The 16,956-nt window shown below is 53.4% G+C and overlaps 1 protein-coding gene across 12 annotated transcripts in view; it reads left to right on the forward strand.

The window, feature by feature from the left end:
- The window catches only part of DDX11 (DEAD/H-box helicase 11), a 31,292-nt gene extending 22,387 nt beyond the window's left edge, over positions 1 to 8,905 (forward strand). For 6 of the 12 annotated variants that reach the window (XM_074403135.1, XM_074403133.1, XM_074403136.1 and 3 more), the window contains 12 exons: positions 22 to 60; positions 320 to 428; positions 542 to 664; positions 1,167 to 1,279; positions 4,470 to 4,542; positions 4,842 to 4,945; positions 5,612 to 5,761; positions 6,018 to 6,086; positions 6,202 to 6,302; positions 6,712 to 6,796; positions 7,095 to 7,173; positions 7,466 to 8,905. In XM_074403135.1, coding sequence (XP_074259236.1) covers positions 22 to 60; positions 320 to 428; positions 542 to 664; positions 1,167 to 1,279; positions 4,470 to 4,542; positions 4,842 to 4,945; positions 5,612 to 5,761; positions 6,018 to 6,086; positions 6,202 to 6,302; positions 6,712 to 6,796; positions 7,095 to 7,173; positions 7,466 to 8,475 — 2,055 coding nt within the window. In that variant the 3' untranslated portion in view covers positions 8,476 to 8,905. Of the gene's footprint in view, positions 1 to 21; positions 61 to 319; positions 429 to 541; positions 665 to 1,166; positions 1,280 to 4,469; positions 4,543 to 4,841; positions 4,946 to 5,611; positions 5,762 to 6,017; positions 6,087 to 6,201; positions 6,303 to 6,711; positions 6,797 to 7,031; positions 7,174 to 7,465 lie in introns of those variants that run through there. The other 6 variants (XM_074403144.1, XM_074403141.1, XM_074403142.1 and 3 more) reach the window with 5 other exon arrangements.
- Positions 8,906 to 16,956: the final 8,051 nt, after the last annotated feature.

Here is a 16,956-nt window from a genome sequence, read left to right on the forward strand (position 1 = left end):
AGCTGGGCTTGGTTTTTGCAGGTGCAGCGGTACTGTGAGAAGAGCATGGTCAGCAGAAAGGTACGTGCTCCCATCTTGTGGTCCTGAACGGGACCCAGCGGTGCCCCAGTCCCCCTGCCCTTACCATGCTTTCCTCCGCTGCTCTCGAGGGTATTCCAGAGTCTCTTTTGTCTCTGCCCTCCTTGGTGCAGTGGGCCTTGCTGGGGTGGTGGGATGTGTGCTGCAGGCAGCTTCGGCCCGGGAGAGCCTCCGATCCACGCAGCCTGTCTCTCACGGCTGTTCCTTCTTCCTCTCCACTGCTCGATCTCATCCGCCCCAGCTCTTTGGCTTCACGGAACGGTACGGAGCAGTGCTGCCATCTCGGGAGCAGCCCAGATTGGCGGGGTTTCAGCAGTTCCTACAGAGCCTGCAGTCCCAGGCAACTGAAGGTGAGGCAGGAGGGTGGGCAGGCAGAGCTGCCTGCAGGCCTGGGCGAGGGCATCTGTTCCTTGTGTGTGGACCTGTCCGCAGGGCGGCCTCCTCCCCATTCTGCTCCGTGCAGCCCCTGCAGATGAGAGTCAGGCCAGCGCCCCACGACCAGCTTCCCCACTGATGCATATCGAAGGCTTCTTGGCAGCTCTCACTACGGCCAACCAGGATGGCAGGGTCCTCCTGAGCCGCCAAGGTAATTGGCTGCTTCTTGGCCAGGTGCTCCGTTCCCAGGACGGAGCCAAGCTGAGCCAGGGAGCTGCAGCATGAAAGGATTCTTTCCTTCCATCCTGGGAATTTCCTGGGTTAGGAAGAAGCAGTGCAGTGGGCACTGGCCTGCTGTGACTTGGGCAAGCAGTGGAGGAGGACGGGAGATAGAGGGGCTGGGATAGGGGTCCTCTTGGGCAGGGGTCCTAGGGAAGCTTGTATCGTGGGGTAGAGTGGACTTTGGTTTGGGTCATCTATAAGCTTTGTGATTTGGACTATTTTCTTTTTTAACTTCAGTTTCCTCGTATGAATGTGGAGAGGATTGTACGGTCCACCTCTGTGGGCTGGTCGTCCTAGAGATCAAGTGGTCTTAAGAGATGGCACTAGCAGTTGAGCCTCAGACCCGGACTCACCTGGGGATCCCCCTTTGCTGGGATGATAGAAGTGTCTGTTGGGCTTGCACTCACCTCTCCACTCATCTCTTTTTCCAGGCAGCCTCAGTCAGAGCAGCCTTAAGTTCCTGCTCCTGAATCCAGCTGTGCACTTTGCGCAGGTGGTGAAGGAATGCCGGGCAGTGGTCATTGCAGGGGGCACCATGCAGCCGGTAAGGACACCTTTCCCAGCTCCTCTGCCCCATGCGTTGGGATGGGATGGGGGCTGGGGAGAGATGCATCATCAGTCCTGTTCGCTCCTGGGGCCCCAAGCCAGAAGGGTCGGCTCAAGCAGGCCCAGCGGTGTCCACTGGGTGGCACTGCTATTCTTTCTCACTGCTGGGCCTTTTAGGACGGAGGGGCAGGGGCTACTCCTCTGTTGCTCTGTTCTGTAGCCCCAGGATCACACGTCTCCCAGAGGGAGCTGTTCAGTGGTTTCAAACTCTCAGGGAAACAAAATCATGATTCCACTTTTAAAAGGTTCATTTTGGTGTATATGATTACAATAGCCTCGTCGGCGTAATTTTCACTTACGTGCATACCTGTTTTAAAAACAAAAATGTAGCTCCCTCTCCGCACCGCTGCTGGAACTCGCTCTTTGCATACATTCACTCAGCAGCAGAGGAGTCTACTGAGAAGATACAGCCTGAGCCGCCAAGTAATCAGGTGCTTCTTGGCCAGGTGCTCAGTTCCCAGGAACCTGCCTCATTATCAGCAAGCATGCACGTATACCAGTACCCCAGCCATGCTGGATCCCAGTCACACAGATGCATAGCATGCATGTATTCCAGTACCCTAGCCGTGCTGGATTGCAGTCACACAGGTGCATAGCATTTCATGTATTCCAGTACCCCAGCCGTGCTGGATTCCAGTCACACAGATGCATAGCATTTCATGTATTCCAGTACCCCAGCGGTGCTGGATTGCAGTCACACAGATGCATAGCATGCATGTATTCCAGTACCCCACCTGTGCTGGATTCCAGTCACACAGATGCATAGCATTTCATGCATTCCAGTACCCCGGCTGTGCTGGATTGCAGTCACACAGATGCATAGCATGCCTGTATTCCAGTACCCCAGCCGTGCTGGATTGCAGTCACACAGGTGCACAGCATTTCATGTATTCCAGTACCTCAGCCGTGCTGGATTGCAGTCACACAGATGCATAGCATGCATGTATTCCAGTACCCCAGCCGTGCTGGATTGCAGTCACACAGATGCATAGCATTTCATGTATTCCAGTACCCCGGCCGTGCTGGATTGCAGTCACACAGATGCACAGCATTTCATGCAGCTGTTCCTCTTTCGTCAGGTGTGCAGGCTATTTACAGTTTTCGGTTTTGAGCATGACTGTGGTGAATACAACCACGTTTCTGCACAGCGTGATTCCTACCTAGCAAAGGGTCTACTGGATGAAAAGCGGCTGGGAGTCCTGAAGCAGTGCTTCCCAGCCCCCGCTGCCCTAGCTCTTGGCTTTTATATTTGTGTGTGCACAGATTCATAGTTATTCATTCGGCATATTAAAGTTGTTTATAGTCATTATTGTTTCTGACGCTCACATTGTCTCAAAGCTGATGTGAGAGCCCCTTCCTGCTAGCTCAGGTCCTCGCTGTGGCTCTGTCACTCTCGCCTCCAGCACCACAGAATGTCCTAGGCTCACCATGGGTGTCCTTGCCCCCACACTGGATTCATTTCTCCAGGCTGCCCTGGGTTCTTTTAACTGGGAATGAGATTTAGAAATCAAGCTGTGGGAGCCAGGGTGTTTGTAGTGTTCCTGGAGCGTTTTAGTAGACAGATGTAGGAAATGTTTTCCAAATGAATCAATATTGGTTCCGTACTGATGTTTTATTTATTTATTTATTTGAGGCGGAGTTTCACTGTCACCCAGGCCGTAGCGCAGTGGCCCTATTGCAGCTCAGTGCAACCTCTGCCTCCCAGATTTAAGCAATTCTCATGCCTCAGTCTCCCCAGTAGCTGGGATTACAGGCACGTGCCACCACGCCCAGCTAATTTCTGTATTTTAGTAGAGATGGGGTTTTACCATGTTGGCCAGGCTAGTCTCGAACTCGAGTGATCCATCTAACTTGGCCTCCCAAAGAGCTGGAATTACAGGCATGAGCCACTATGCTTGGCCCATACTGGTATTTCTAAGTATAAGTCATAGGATTTGTTTACATGACCCTATATTGTACCTCTTTTTCTCTTAAGCCTGAACATTTGTGGTACGTTAACATACGTATCTGCTTTATCCCATAATGTACTCAAAAGTTTCAAAATCATAATACCAGTATTACTTCTAACAATAAATCTGATTGAAATTGCCTTTCCTCTTTGCCTTCCACGTCTAACCCACTAAGGATGTCTGATCACCAGGCTGTAAAGTCACTTGAACCAGGCCTTTCTTGATGTGCTTCTGTTTTCAGTTTGAGAGAGAGCTAGGCTGTTTTTGTTTCATTTTCTTTACAATTTTAGAATTTGCTTTTTTCTTTTTTGACTTGTAGTTTTAAACTATGTAAATATTTGTGTGGTTCAGGAGTCAAATTTATGTGAAAGGATCTATTCAGGAAAGTCTCCCTCCCGTCCTCCCCAGCCTGTTCCCCACCCGGCCCAAAGGGGTGTCCTTTCATTTCTTCTTTTTCCCCAAAATAAGCAAATATGTGTCCGCATTTTCCCTTTCCTGTTTTATGTACATGGAAGGCATCTTAGTTGGTTGTCCCAGCCATCGCTCCTCTGGTGGGCTGTGTGGATCTCTTGTCAGGCAGATGTAGCGTTGCTCATTCAACTAGTACCCTCTGGATAGGCAGGCAGGAAAAGGCCCGGGGCATGGCTGTTGGGTGTCTGTGGGCTGTGTCTTCTCTGTAGACTCCTAAATATGGGATTCCTGGGTTAAAAAGTATAAATATGTTTAATTTGTTAACTACTGTGAAATTCCCCTTCGTAAGAATTGAATCATTCTATATCCCACCAGTAATGTCTAGGAATGCCTGTTTATCCACAGAGTGGTTACTTTTGGGTTTTTCCCAGCCTAGCAGGTGACTGCCTGGAGATTCTTAGTCAGTAGTTTGGGCTGGGGCCTAGCCACATGTATTTCTGAAAATTTTCACTGGTGGTTTTGCTGCATGCAGGCCAGCAAAATGCCTTTGCCAGATCTCCTCTGCTGTTGTGCACGTAGGTTAAACAAGACTGCCAGCACTGGGTGTCAGTCGCTGTTTTTGGTTTTGTTAATTTGTCATCAGCCTTTTCTTTGACCTTTTCTTTCTGTTTGTGTGTACCTGCTGCCTTTTAGCCCAACCTTCTCGCTTTTTTTCTGCTGGGCCGCTGGGAGGTCACGGGTCCCTGATACTGGGGTCTTGGTCTGCAGGTGTCTGACTTCCGGCAGCAGCTGCTGGCCTGTGCCGGGGTGGAACCTGAGCGCGTGGTGGAGTTTTCCTGTGGTGAGGAGCCATGCCCAGGGTGGGGTGGGCTAGAGGTCAAGTTCTGGCACATGTTTTCTGTGTGTAACCTCATACTGCGACCAGGCACAGGGGTGGAGGAGTCTTGCTCTTTGTGTGTTCACCCAGGCTCTCCTGCTTTGCTCCCTGCTGCCCAGTGTGACTGTGGCAATGGTGGGAGGGCGAGCACTGTCAGTCACTGCTCCCTAGCTGGAAGATGGGGTAGAGAAATGCCCTTCCTGCGCTGTGCCTTGCAACAGTCCTGCCTCTCCAGTTTTTGGGCCCTCCCTGGCTCTTAACAGGTCACGTGATCCCTCCAGACAACATCCTGCCCCTTGTCATCTGCAGCGGGATCTCCAACCAGCCGCTGGAATTCACGTTCCAGAAAAGAGAGCTGCCCCAGATGGTCAGTGCCAGCCAACTCGCCGCACCACAGCCCGGGCTCAGGCAGCAAAGGGTTTTCCGGGGCAGGGGCGCTCTGGCCCACCCTAAATGATTTCAGGCGTTAGGGAAATTGTATGGGGGCACCTGCTATAGAGCTGCACGGGATGAGCAGCATCGATCTAGATGCTTATGGAGGAAGGTCTGAGCTTCCCCACCCCTCACCCCTTAGGCTGCTAAATATGTATTTATAAAACCTCCAGGCATCCCCTGAGGATGCCACATGCAGAGGAAAGCTGCTGACTCCCTTTGGCTCTCTTGCCCTTTGGTTATATCTGCTCCTGCCGGTGGCAGGGATGTGGGGCTTGGGAGGCATCGCCTGAGCTGTGCAGTGCCTGATGGTCATTGTGGTGCCTGTCAGGACCCGGGAGTGAAGAAGGGAGGACAGTGCCAGGGCAATAGGAAGGCCCCCCCGAGACACTAGTGCTGTAACGTGTGTCAGAAAGGCTCCGTGGCAGCGGCTGGTGTGTTTGGTGAGAGGTGGCACCTACCACTGTGTGGTTCCCACCCAGGGGAGCCAAGTCCTCCCCGCTGGCTGTAGTCATGCTGTGGGTCTCCTCAGTTTTGAGCCTCAAGGTTAATGTGGGTGGCTGAGGGTTTGCTCCATGGGGGCTCCCTCTTTCTTCCTTAGATGGACGAGGCGGGTCGCATCCTCTGTAACCTGTGTGGTGTGGTTCCTGGAGGGGTGGTCTGTTTCTTCCCCTCCTACGAGTACCTACGCCAGGTCCACACCCACTGGGAGAAGGGTGGTCTGCTGGACCGCCTGGCAGCCAGGAAAAAGGTGAGTAGCCTGTCAGCCAGCCCTCCCACTCAAGAGGACTGTGCCTCTGAGTCCTCCTGGGAGCTCTTGTGCTCACTGAGTCAGGACAGGCTTCTGGCTCCCCATCCCCACTGCTCCCAGTCCCTGACTACAGAGGATTTTCCCAAAGCCCTGAGCTGCGAGGCTCTCCAGTCCCCTTCCAGAAAACACAAGGCCACGAGCAGACCCGAGACCTGGCGCCCTGAACCCGTCTCTGGGAGATGTTCTCTTTCTCCAGATATTCCAGGAGCCTAAGAGCACACACCAGGTGGAGCAGGTGCTGCTGGCCTATTCCAGGTGCATTCAGGTGCGAGCCTAATGCCGAGCTTGGATCTGAGACCCTGTGGGGGTGGCAGCTGGAAATGTTGTGGGTGACATCCAAGTTTCGACTCAGCAACTCTGGGTCTGCATGTCTTCCGCAGGGCTGTGGCCAGGAGAGAGGCCGGGTGACAGGGGCGCTGCTCCTCTCTGTGGTTGGAGGAAAGATGAGTGAAGGCATCAACTTCTCTGACAATCTAGGCCGGTAAGTAGTGCTTCTGTTGATCTCCTGGGCTGCTGTACTTGGCTGGCCCTCACTCCCAGCAGCCAGGCCCCTGCCTGGCATCTGCTGCTATCGGGGCCCACACCCGAGCTTCAGCTGCTCAGACCAGCCAGCTGGAGGGAGGGGCTCAGCAGCTCTGGGTTTGGCCCTGGGAGAGTAGGTGGAAAGTCAGGCCAGCCATTACTGTATCGGGACCCAATCCTTTGGCCTAGACAGGATCTCTCAGCTGAACAAGACTTCTTTAGGTTGTAGCTGCAGAGCAGGGAGGGGCAGAGCTTTGATAACAGATGGAGAGGGCTGAGGAAGGGGTAGAATAGAGCAGCTGGTGACAGGTGAGTGACGACATGGGAGGCCCTGACACCCACCCGCCCTGGGCTCCTGTCTCCCCCAGGTGTGTGGTGATGGTGGGCATGCCCTTCCCCAACATCAGGTCTCCAGAGCTGCAGGAGAAGATGGCCTACTTGGATCAGACCCTTGTGAGTGACTCCAGCGTTGCAGTGGGTGAGAAGAGTGGGTGGTGGGTGGGAGTGGCATCGCCACCAAGGCTGATACAGCCGGGCCTTCCCCTCTGTGCTGGTGTCTCCTGGCCCCTCCGGAGGCTTGCATGCCGCCCCCCCCACACACCCTCTTGATCTTCCCTGTGATGTCACCTGGACTCCTGCTGCTGGGTTTGGCCACAAAGCCTTCTGGTCTGGCTCCAAAGCCTGGCAGGGTCTTTTCCCAGGGAGAGCTGCAGGCAGGAAACAGTCCTGATGGGTCATCCTTCACCCCCAGCCCAGAGCCCCAGGCCAGGCGCCCCCAGGGAAGGCTCTGGTGGAGAACCTGTGCATGAAGGCCGTCAACCAGTCCATAGGTGAGCCTGGCTGCCTCTGACCGGGTGGGCGGATGGGGGCCGTCAACCAGTCCATAGGTGAGCCTGGCTGCCTCTGACCGGGTGGGCGGATGGGGGCCGTCAGCCGGTCCATAGGTGAGCCTGGCTGCCTCTGACTGGGTGGATGGATGGGGGCTTTGAAAGAGGAGAACAGGAAAGCGGGGTTGCCTGCTTGTCTCCTACACGAGTCTGAGGAAGGGGAGGGGGACGCCATGGGAATGTGCTGTGGGGGAGGCAGGTGTTACTCGGAGCCCCAGCCTCTGTTCCTACGCAGGCAGAGCCATCAGGCATCAGAGGGATTTTGCCAGCATAGTGCTCCTGGACCAGCGATACGCCCGGCCCCCTGTCCTGGCCAAGCTGCCGGCCTGGATCCGAGCCCGCGTGGAGGTCAAAGCTGCCTTTGGCCCTGCCATTGCTGCCGTGCAGAAGGTCAGTCCTGCCTTTTCCTTTCCCGAGAGCCTTCCTGTGCCGAGATCACATTTCTCACTGCCCTCTGTCTGCCTAGTTTCACCGGGAGAAGGCGGCCTCTTCCTGATGGGCAACCACACCACTGCCTGGCGCCGTGCCCTTCCTTTGCCCAGCCCGCTGGAGACGGTGTTTGTCATGGGCCTGGTCTGCAGGGATCCTGTTGCAAAGGTGAAACCCAGGAGAAAGGGTGGAGTCCAGAATGCTGCCAGGACCCAGGCACAGGCATTAGCTCCCACGGTAAAAAATGGGAGAATCCTGAAGAATCAGTGGGTCCTGGCTGTCCTTGGGGCCTTCCAGAGTAGCTCCCTCCTGGAACAGAATCTTTCTTTCCATCCTGCATGGCCAAGAGGCAGGCTTCCTGCCTGGTCTCTGCAGGAGACTGTGGCAACTGTGTGGCCGTCACTGGGGCATCTCCGTCCTGCCTACCTTCTTAGAGGTGAGATGGAGCAGGCCCATCTGCCTCTGCCCTTTCTAGCCAAAGTTAGCTGCCCTGGACAGCTCACTCTCTGGGCTCGATTTAAAATGATCCCGTGGCCACAGGGCTTCTGCCCAGGGGCTTGTCACCTTCCCCATCCTCCTGAGTTACTCTTGTGTGTGGTAGGTGGGAGTGGTGTCACCCCCAGGGCTGATACAGCCGCGTCTTCCCTGCTGTGCGGGCATCTCCTGACCCCTCCACAGAGGCTGGGATGCCCCCACCATACCTTTTCGATCTTCCCTGTGGTGTTATCTGGACCCCTGCTGCTGGATTTGGCCATGAAGCCTCCTGGTCTGGATCCAAAGCCTGGCAGGGTCTTTTCTAAGGGAAAAGACCTGTAGCCCTGCTCCTAACCGGCCCCACAGCCCTGCCTGGATTTGTATCTCCCTGGCTTGGCGCCAGTTGCTCCAAGTCAGTAGCACCTCCCTCCCCTTCAACCACTGGAGCAAACTCCAAGACACCTTCTACCCCAACACCAGGAATGATGCCAAGGGCCATTGGGCTCTCAGCATGACTATTTCTAGAGACCTCATGTTGTCACTGAGACCTTTTTTCCTGTGGGAAAATGTCCCTCCCACCTGCAACAGCTGCCCCTGCTGACCACTCATCTTCTGCCTCTGACCCCAGCGAGAGGGGCTGTGGCCTGCTGGGATCTTCTGCCGCCATTGTCTAGAGACCAACAGGGGCAGGAGGAAAGTCACTGATCCCAGGTGTTTGCACCCTGCACAGCTACAAGTCCTTAATTAAAAGTGCACTGTTGGTTTCTGCTCAGTTCTTCATGGATTGGCGCTGCTCTTTTCTCTGGAAGTCTCTTAGGGAATCGAAGAGTACACCGGTGCAGGGGCTGGGTGGAGCCATCCCGCGAAGCACAGGCAGCAGAAGCTCCCGCCCCGGACGCCAGCTTCCCGCTCCTTGAAGGTGGTCTCCACACGCACCTGGGATGTTTCCATCCCTGCCTTTCCAGGGCAGCGGGGCTGAGGAGCCCATTCTGGCTGTGTCTACGTCAGGGCCACGGCTAGAGTCTGAGTTTGGGGAAGGAAAGCATGGCGGAGCCCCCTGGGAATTCCAGTTGTCCTCTTCCTCTGCCTGTAGGGCTGCTGGGGTTGGCAGAGACGGTTTAGAGTCTGACACACGGGCTAAGCCTCTTGCCAGCCCCACACCAGCCCCAGAGATGAAAAGGCTGGAGGGAAGAGGCTGAGTGAGGGAGGTCGTTGGGGAACTCTGGTTCCCCCAGCCCCTGGAGACTTAAACCTGGGAAGAAAAAGGCAAAAGAGAATGAACAACGCCCCAGCCCGCGGCCGACAGCCGCCCTGCCTCCTGCCCTTGCATCGCAGGACCAGCGTGTTGAAGAGATCCCACATCAGCTCCCCAGCTGGGCTTGTGGCTCTCACTGCAGCAGGAAAGCCGCGGAGGGAGTGCAAGGAGCAGCCGCATTGGACCCCTGGCTCCCTGTTCCCGTCCCTGCGGTGTCCTTGCTATTAGACCCTTTTTCCTCCTTGGTTTAACGAGGAATGGGGGCCCCAGGGCCACACCTGTCCAGGCTCCCTCTATTTAGAGGTGAAAATTCCAGGGCTCTACACTTTGAAAATCACTATTTTATGAGCAAGTAGAACAAGAAATAAGAACTATTCAGAAAATTAAGCATTTCTGACCACTTAACCACACAGAAAATCCACCAGGGGTCCAGAAATGAGACCGAGGTGGCCTCGGAGCTGCTCCCACCTGAAGGAGATGCTGCTGCTCCCGCCCCGCCTGCCGCCTTGGGCTGCGGTGGCCGCGGCCTGGGCTGGGGAGGAGGGTGACCAGCACTGCAGCCGCCGGGGGAGATGAGGGGTGCTGTTAGCGTTCCATCTTCTAGGTCTGAAAAGGAAGTGGAAGAAAGTGTGGGGTGCCTAGGGAAGGAGGTATCTGAGCAGGGAGCCCAGCTCCCATCTTAGCGCCCAGCTCACTTGGGTTGAAAGGCTTCAGCCCGGTGCCGGGGTAGAGTGCATGATGCTGGGGCCTCAGATGCACGTTACGTGAGGTCTGCAATGCCAGGCAGCTCGGGCAGGTGGGATGGTACATCAATCTTGGGCACTTGGCTCAGATTTGGCATGTGGTTCTCTGAGATCTGCAGGATTAGGTGGGGATGTGTGAGAGGTGACAGGGACCCACAGGAGCAGCCAGCCAGGCCTCGTGTGCAGCGTGCACAACTGTGGTGGCATGAGGGGTTCAATAGAGCCTTTCCTGGAGAAGAGCCTGGCAGGGCCCCTGCACCTGCCCCCATCCCTGTGCCTCCTCCCCCGCTGCTCCAGCTGCTCTCTCTCATTGATGGACAAGGCAGCACCAAACAATTCCTCCTCTGTCTCTGCCCCCAGCATCATGTGGGTCTTTTGTTAGAGCACCAGCAAATCCAGGAAGACATTCTTGTACCTACAGGAATGACACGCAAGTCAGGCAAGCCAGCACCTGCTGTCCCAGGACCATGTTCCTGACCTATGTCTTCCCCATCATCGGGGACACTGCACTGAGGGGTCCAAGGCCGCTGAGCCAAGCTATCCTGGTCACCTCCTGGCTCCCACCTCTGTGCTGCATCTGAGTGTGATGTCCTGGGTCCTTGTTAAGCCAGGTCTCGCACGCATGTCCTGCGACCCTGTTTTCTGGCAATGCAGGATCTCTGTGGTGGTGAAGAGCAGTATGGAGACCCGGGGAGACCCCCAAGCCCCTCCACGCCATCCTCAGGCTCCAGCTTGGTGCTCACACACACCGGAAAGGACTTCAGCTTCTCCTGGGAGGGCCGGGTGGCTGAGGGATGGTGGATTTCGGAGTCAGATCAGCAGCTGGCCTAGAGGCTTCTGGGGAGGAGGGACTCCTGACCCAGATTCACTGCTGCTTCCCTCGCCTTTGTCATGACCGCAGAGAAGCAGACCCGGAACCTGGGCTCTTGCCTTCACTATTATGCTCTCCATTCTGAGATAATTAAGAATGATTTGCTAATTACGCACACGGCTGATCCAGTGCTGTGTAACCTTGGGGGTCACCAGATACTAATCACTAGAGAAAACGTGGGAGAAGGACGGACAGAGGAAGTGAGGACGGGGAGCAAGGAGGAAGCTCTGTCCACGTCTCTTCTGTGCAGGAGATTTCCAAGCAGAAGCACGTCTAAGTGGGTGGAGGTTCCAAGTTGGTCACGTCCCCACCAAAAAAGCCCACATGCTTGTCCATTGCCACAGGAGAGGGGCGGTGTCGGTATTCCCACCTTAGTCATCGATGACCCCCCCTTCCCTCATTCTTGTTCCCAGTCTGTCACCATGTCCTGTCGTCTCCTTTCTCACCCCTGCAAGTCCCCTGACTGCGGCCTCATCCCTGTCACCTCCTGACTACAGTTGGTGACGGAAGAAGAGGCTGCCCAGTGAAGGAGCAGGGACTCCAGGCCTGGCAATAACCAGGGATGCGGCTGGGTGGGGGTGACCTGGACCAGGAGAGAGACCTGAGTCAGGCGGTCACATGCTTCACGTTGGGGTCCCTCATGTGAGGCACAGCCTGGGCTCCAGAGAAGACGACGAAGCCTCATTTCAGGTTGCTAGTGGCCGAAGACAGAACCTGTGTACCCGACAACCCCGAGACCTTTCCCAAGAAACAGCAAACATTATTCACTCCAGTTAAACACTGAGTGAAAAGTCGCTGGAGCCCAAGGACTGTGCAAGGTCAGCGCCGCCAGGACAAGAAGCTGCAGCCCTCCTCCCTCGGCAGCCTCTCCCTGTTCCAGCCACCCTGGCTTCCTTTCAGGTCCTCCACCTCAAGGCTGTAGCTCCTGCACTTCCTTCTTTCTGAAATGTTCTTCCTGACTTACACACTCGCTCTCAAATTTTACTACAGATGCCATCATTTCCTCACATCCACCTTCCCTGACCCCTGAGACCAGGCCAGGCCTCCTATGACGAGCCTCACAGCACCTCGTCTCCCCTCCAGAGAGGCAGTAATAACCCACAGAACCCGGGGCCACAATCCCTGGCTTAGGCCATGTGGCCAAGTCTCTGTCTGTCTGTGCCTCAGTTTCCTCATCTATAACATGGAGATAACATCAGTGCCTGCTCATAAAATGTGGCAAGCGGCAAGTGAGTTAACACACTCAGATCAGTGGTGGAGCATGGTCCATCACACATGATTAGTGATTACAAAATAATGTAAATAGGCCTTATCACAACTGTAATTAAATAACTGATCATTAATTGGTTGGTTAGGTCTGTGTCTTCTGCAAGAATATTTACACCAGTTGGACAGGCATGCTGCCTTATCACCGGATCTATAGTAATTTGCACAGTGCCTTCCATGTGAGCACTGTTGGGGAAATATTTTCTGGCTGCAGGAAAGAGTGAAGGATTAGGTGCCCCTGTGTGAGGAAGAGCATGACCACAGGAAACCCGGAGGCGAAGTGGGGCGGAAGCAGGTGAGCCCTTGGGCTCTCAGGAGCAAAACCTTCCAAGATGGGCTCTCACTTTGGCCTCTCCTACCCAGGGAAGCCAGCTGGGCCCCCAGGACCAGGAATGCCCAAAGGGGCTGCTCCCAGAGGACGTGTTGCTGGGACTGGAGAGAGGACTTCCCAGTACAGGGGGCGGCCCTCTGATCAGGTGGGGCTGGGTGGCAGCAGAGCTTTGGTGGGAGGCCAGGATCTTATAGGAGACATGATTCTGCTGGGTGAATGAGGGAGGGAGAGGGCAGGACCAGGAACTGGGGACTTCCTAGGGACAATGGAGGGACTTTGTTGTCTGTAAGGTTTATGTGAACGCAAAAGGAAGTGTGCATATGTTCCAGGGCGTCTGTGTACACACACGCACGCACGCACACACACACGCACGCACACACACACGCTCCATCACATACCAAGCATGGTTGCGTGTTCTCAAAAACGTGCTGTGAGGCACCACCCCCAGTTCTAGAACCAGTCCAGGCGGCTCACCCTCCCTAGGGTTCACCCTCAACTCTGTAAGAGTTCTCTTCCTAATCTACTACTGACAGGCTCATACCACACCTCATCTTAAAGATTTCCTAGGAGCTGGATTGCAGACTTTTACCCTCACCCCTGGAGTTGCAATGGGAATCCTTCACCTCAGCCTAGGCAAAGAGCAGCTGCAGGTCATTGTCATGTGCGGACCCAAAGGAGGCCCTGCCTGCCCCTGCTGGCCAGCTGGGCTGAGGGGGCCTGGGGAAGGAGGGCGGCAGGGTTGGTCCCAGGCAGTCTTGCTGAGGCTTGCCAGCATTCCCCTGCCTCCTGGATTTCCCAGGATCCGTAAGCATGGCCTTTAGGAATTCTGGTGGAGGAATGAAGAGCCTGTAGCAGGGTGTCCTGAGCCCTGACCTACAGGAAGAAAGCTGGAAGCGAGACTGAGGACTTAGTTTCAGATGTTCCCTACGCAGCCTCTAGCTCTTGTGCCACAGTTCCTGGAATAGATTCTCCTCTCCTGATCACCACTTTCCTGTCCAGTGGCAAATTTCTCCAAGGCACTTTGCTTTTTGGGAAGGCTTCCAAGGACCCCTGGAGAAAAGAGGAAGGAACATTCTCTAAACTGTTAGACAGAAGATACAGCCAGCTTCTCTTGCAGTTTCTAACATATTTGAAAGAAGCTTGTGTCCAGAACTCCGCCAAGGAGCTCTGTGCTGTGCAGGCGAAGACAAGCACTTTCCCTGCTGGGAACCTTGGGCTGAAGTCATCACGGGTGTATTTGCACCATATTTTCTTTATCCAGTCTTCCATTGATGTGCGTTTGGGTTGATTCCATGAATCTGTGTGTTGAAGCACAGCATAGCCTTTCATATGCCTAAAAATATGGAAGTCAGTGTGAAGTTCAATGAATTATCCAAGGCAGGTGCACAGTAACCAGTACCCGGAAAAAACAGAACCCCGCCAGCCCTCCAGGAAGCCCCTCACGTTGTCACCCCAGGCCACTGCACTCTCTTCTCTGGTAGTAACAAATACTCTTACTTCTGAAGCAAGAATTTTAATATTTTAATTTTAATATTAGCTTAAAATTTTAATTAAATGAAATTGTATAGAATAGACTCTTTCAGGATAATTTATTATATTTGAAAGTCTCATGTATGTTTCTAAATGCAGCTATAGTTCACTTTTCTGTACAGCTTTCGTTATCTGTGTGTGTTTATGTATATGCAATATCTTATGGCATTATATATACATATATATATAAATATTTCATTTATTCTTATTATTGATACACATGTGAGTTGTTTCCAGTTTGGGAAAATGCCAAATAATGTTTTGTAGAAAACAGAAAAATAGTCTAAGGAGAAACTGCATTAACCCACAGCTCCAACACTGAGAATTTACCTCTGTTACCTCTTGTAGTTCTGGCCTTTTGTGGACGTTCTTTCTTCGGCGTGTTGAAGAGATGCAGGCATTTCTAATGGATCTATACCTAAGAGTCAAATTGTGGGGCTGTAGATTGTATCTGCCCATCTTTAGAAGATGTCATCAAAGGGCTTTTGAGAGTGGTTGTGGCAGTTCACACACACAGCAGCATATGAGAGTCCCAGTCGCTCAGCCCCTCCCCAACACTCGATACTGCTTTTTAAATAAAATGTCATCCGTTGCACAGCGGTATCACACTGTGGTTTTAATCTGTCTCTCCCTGATGACCAAGAAGGTGCAGGACTTTCTCTACACCTGCCGGCCGTCTGGTCACTCTTTGGGAAATGCCCGGATTGTTTACTCATTCTCCCCAGTGTGTGGCCTTTCTTCCTCATTGATGGGATTGGTCCCATATCCTAGATGTTAGCCTTTTGCTGCATAAGTGATAACTGTTTCTTCACACTCCGTTCTGGCCTTTTAATTTTATTGAAGGCATCTTTTGATGAAGAGAAGTTATTAATTGTAATTAAGTCCAATTTATCAAATTTGACTTTTGTTATTAGTGCACTTCGTGTTCTAAGAAAATCTCTACCTGTTTCAAGGTCATGAAAATATTCTCCTGTTATTGACTATAGGTATATGTTTTAAACTTTCACGTTTAGACTTAAAATTCCCCTGGGATTAACTTTTGTGCGCAGTGTGAGGTAGGACTCAAGTTTGATTGACTTCCCGTGTGGGTGCCCAGTTGCCTGGGCCGCTCACTGAGCAGCCTTTCCCTTCCCACTGCTCTGCGGTGCGCTCGGTCATATGCAGAATGTCGGGATCTGCGGATTTGAGCTGGACCCTCCATTCCTTCTCCTTCTTGTGCCTATGCTTGCACAACTAAACCACAAGACCTTGACTCCTGTAGCTTTGATCTAAGTCTTAATACCTCGCAGTATAAGTCCTCTAGCTTTGTTATGAATGCCTTGATGGTTCTTGACTCTTATTTCTACATAAAGTTTCAAACTGGTTAATCAGTTTTCAAGAGATATTGGCTGAGTTACTTTATTGTGGTTGCATGAACTTGTAGCTCAATTTGGAGAGAAGTGACATCTTTTTTCTTTTTTTGAGACAGAGTTTCGCTCTTGTTACCCAGGCTGGAGTGCAATGGCGCGATCTTGGCTCACCGCAACCTCCACCTCCTGGGTTCAGGCAATTCTCCTGCCTCAGCCTCCTGAGTAGCTGGGATTACAGGCACGTGCCACCATGCCCAGCTAATTTTTTGTATTTTTAGTAGAGATGGGGTTTCACCATGTTGACCAGGATGGTCTCGATCTCTTGACCTTGTGATCCACCCGCCTCAGCCTCCCAAAGTGCTGGGATTACAGGCATGAGCCACCACGCCCGGCGAGAGAAGTGACATCTTAATAATACATAGAAAATGAAACAAAGCAAACAAAACACCAAGAAAATCCATCCAAACCAGAACTAAACACCGCAATTAAAAAAAAAAAAGAAATGATAAACTAGGAATAAATATTTGCAACTCATATCACAAAGGGAGTCACATTCCCATTACAGAAAGAACTCCTAGAAATGGATAGAAAAGAAACAATTACACAGTAGAAAACTGGACAAAAGGCAATAACCCACAGATCACAGAAAAGGCGATCTCAGCAGCTCTAAGTTCAGTGGCATGTGCTGGGGCTCACTAATAACAGCCTGTCAGATTCGGAGTTTGACCACACACTGGGAAGCTGTGGATCAATAGGAAAATGGCTCCCTCTGGTCCAGGCCCACCAGGCCTAGTGCCCCGCAGCTCTGCCTGAATGCACCGCTGGTGCCCCTGAGTCCCGAGGGTGTGGGACACGAGCAGTCAGAGGCTGGAGGTGGAGGCTCCCGTGGGACCGGCCTCCAGAGCAGCACTGGCGGTGCCCTGCACGTGCCCGCTCACCTCTCACAGGGTCCCTGGCTTCCTGTGCTCCACATCTGCAGCCCAGGCCCTGTCGGGAGGCCTGCGCACCCATGTGTGACTGAGCCCAGCCACGCTGACCCCATGTCCTCAGTGAGCCTGCGCTTATTCAACTCTATTGTACAATTGGGAAACTGAGGCCCAGAAGGAGGGAGAGAGTGGCCCAGACCCCAGCAGGTGGACAGGGCCACAGTGTTAGGAAGGGCTCTGGCTTCCTAGGCCTTGACTCCACCTTCTCCCATTACATTTGCTTTGAAAATGGAAGCCGCTGAGATCCCGGGGACCCCTGCCCACTTCTCCACCCGGGGCCATCTTCCTTTCCACATCCCAAGTGAGCTCAGACACACACGACACACACAGGCATAGTGACTCCTCAGGTGGAGAGCATGGAGGCGGCAGTCACAGAAAGAGTGGACATCAGAAAAGTGACAGGAGAAGAAGAAAGAGGTTGGGGGCAGCTCTGTCACGGGGCAGTGACATCCACTCCTCTCGAAGCCACGTGCTCAGGAGCCCGAAGCATAG

The sequence above is a fragment of the Saimiri boliviensis genome, chromosome 7 (genome assembly GCF_048565385.1).
Source record: "Saimiri boliviensis isolate mSaiBol1 chromosome 7, mSaiBol1.pri, whole genome shotgun sequence".
NCBI classification, from domain to species: Eukaryota; Metazoa; Chordata; class Mammalia; order Primates; family Cebidae; genus Saimiri; species Saimiri boliviensis.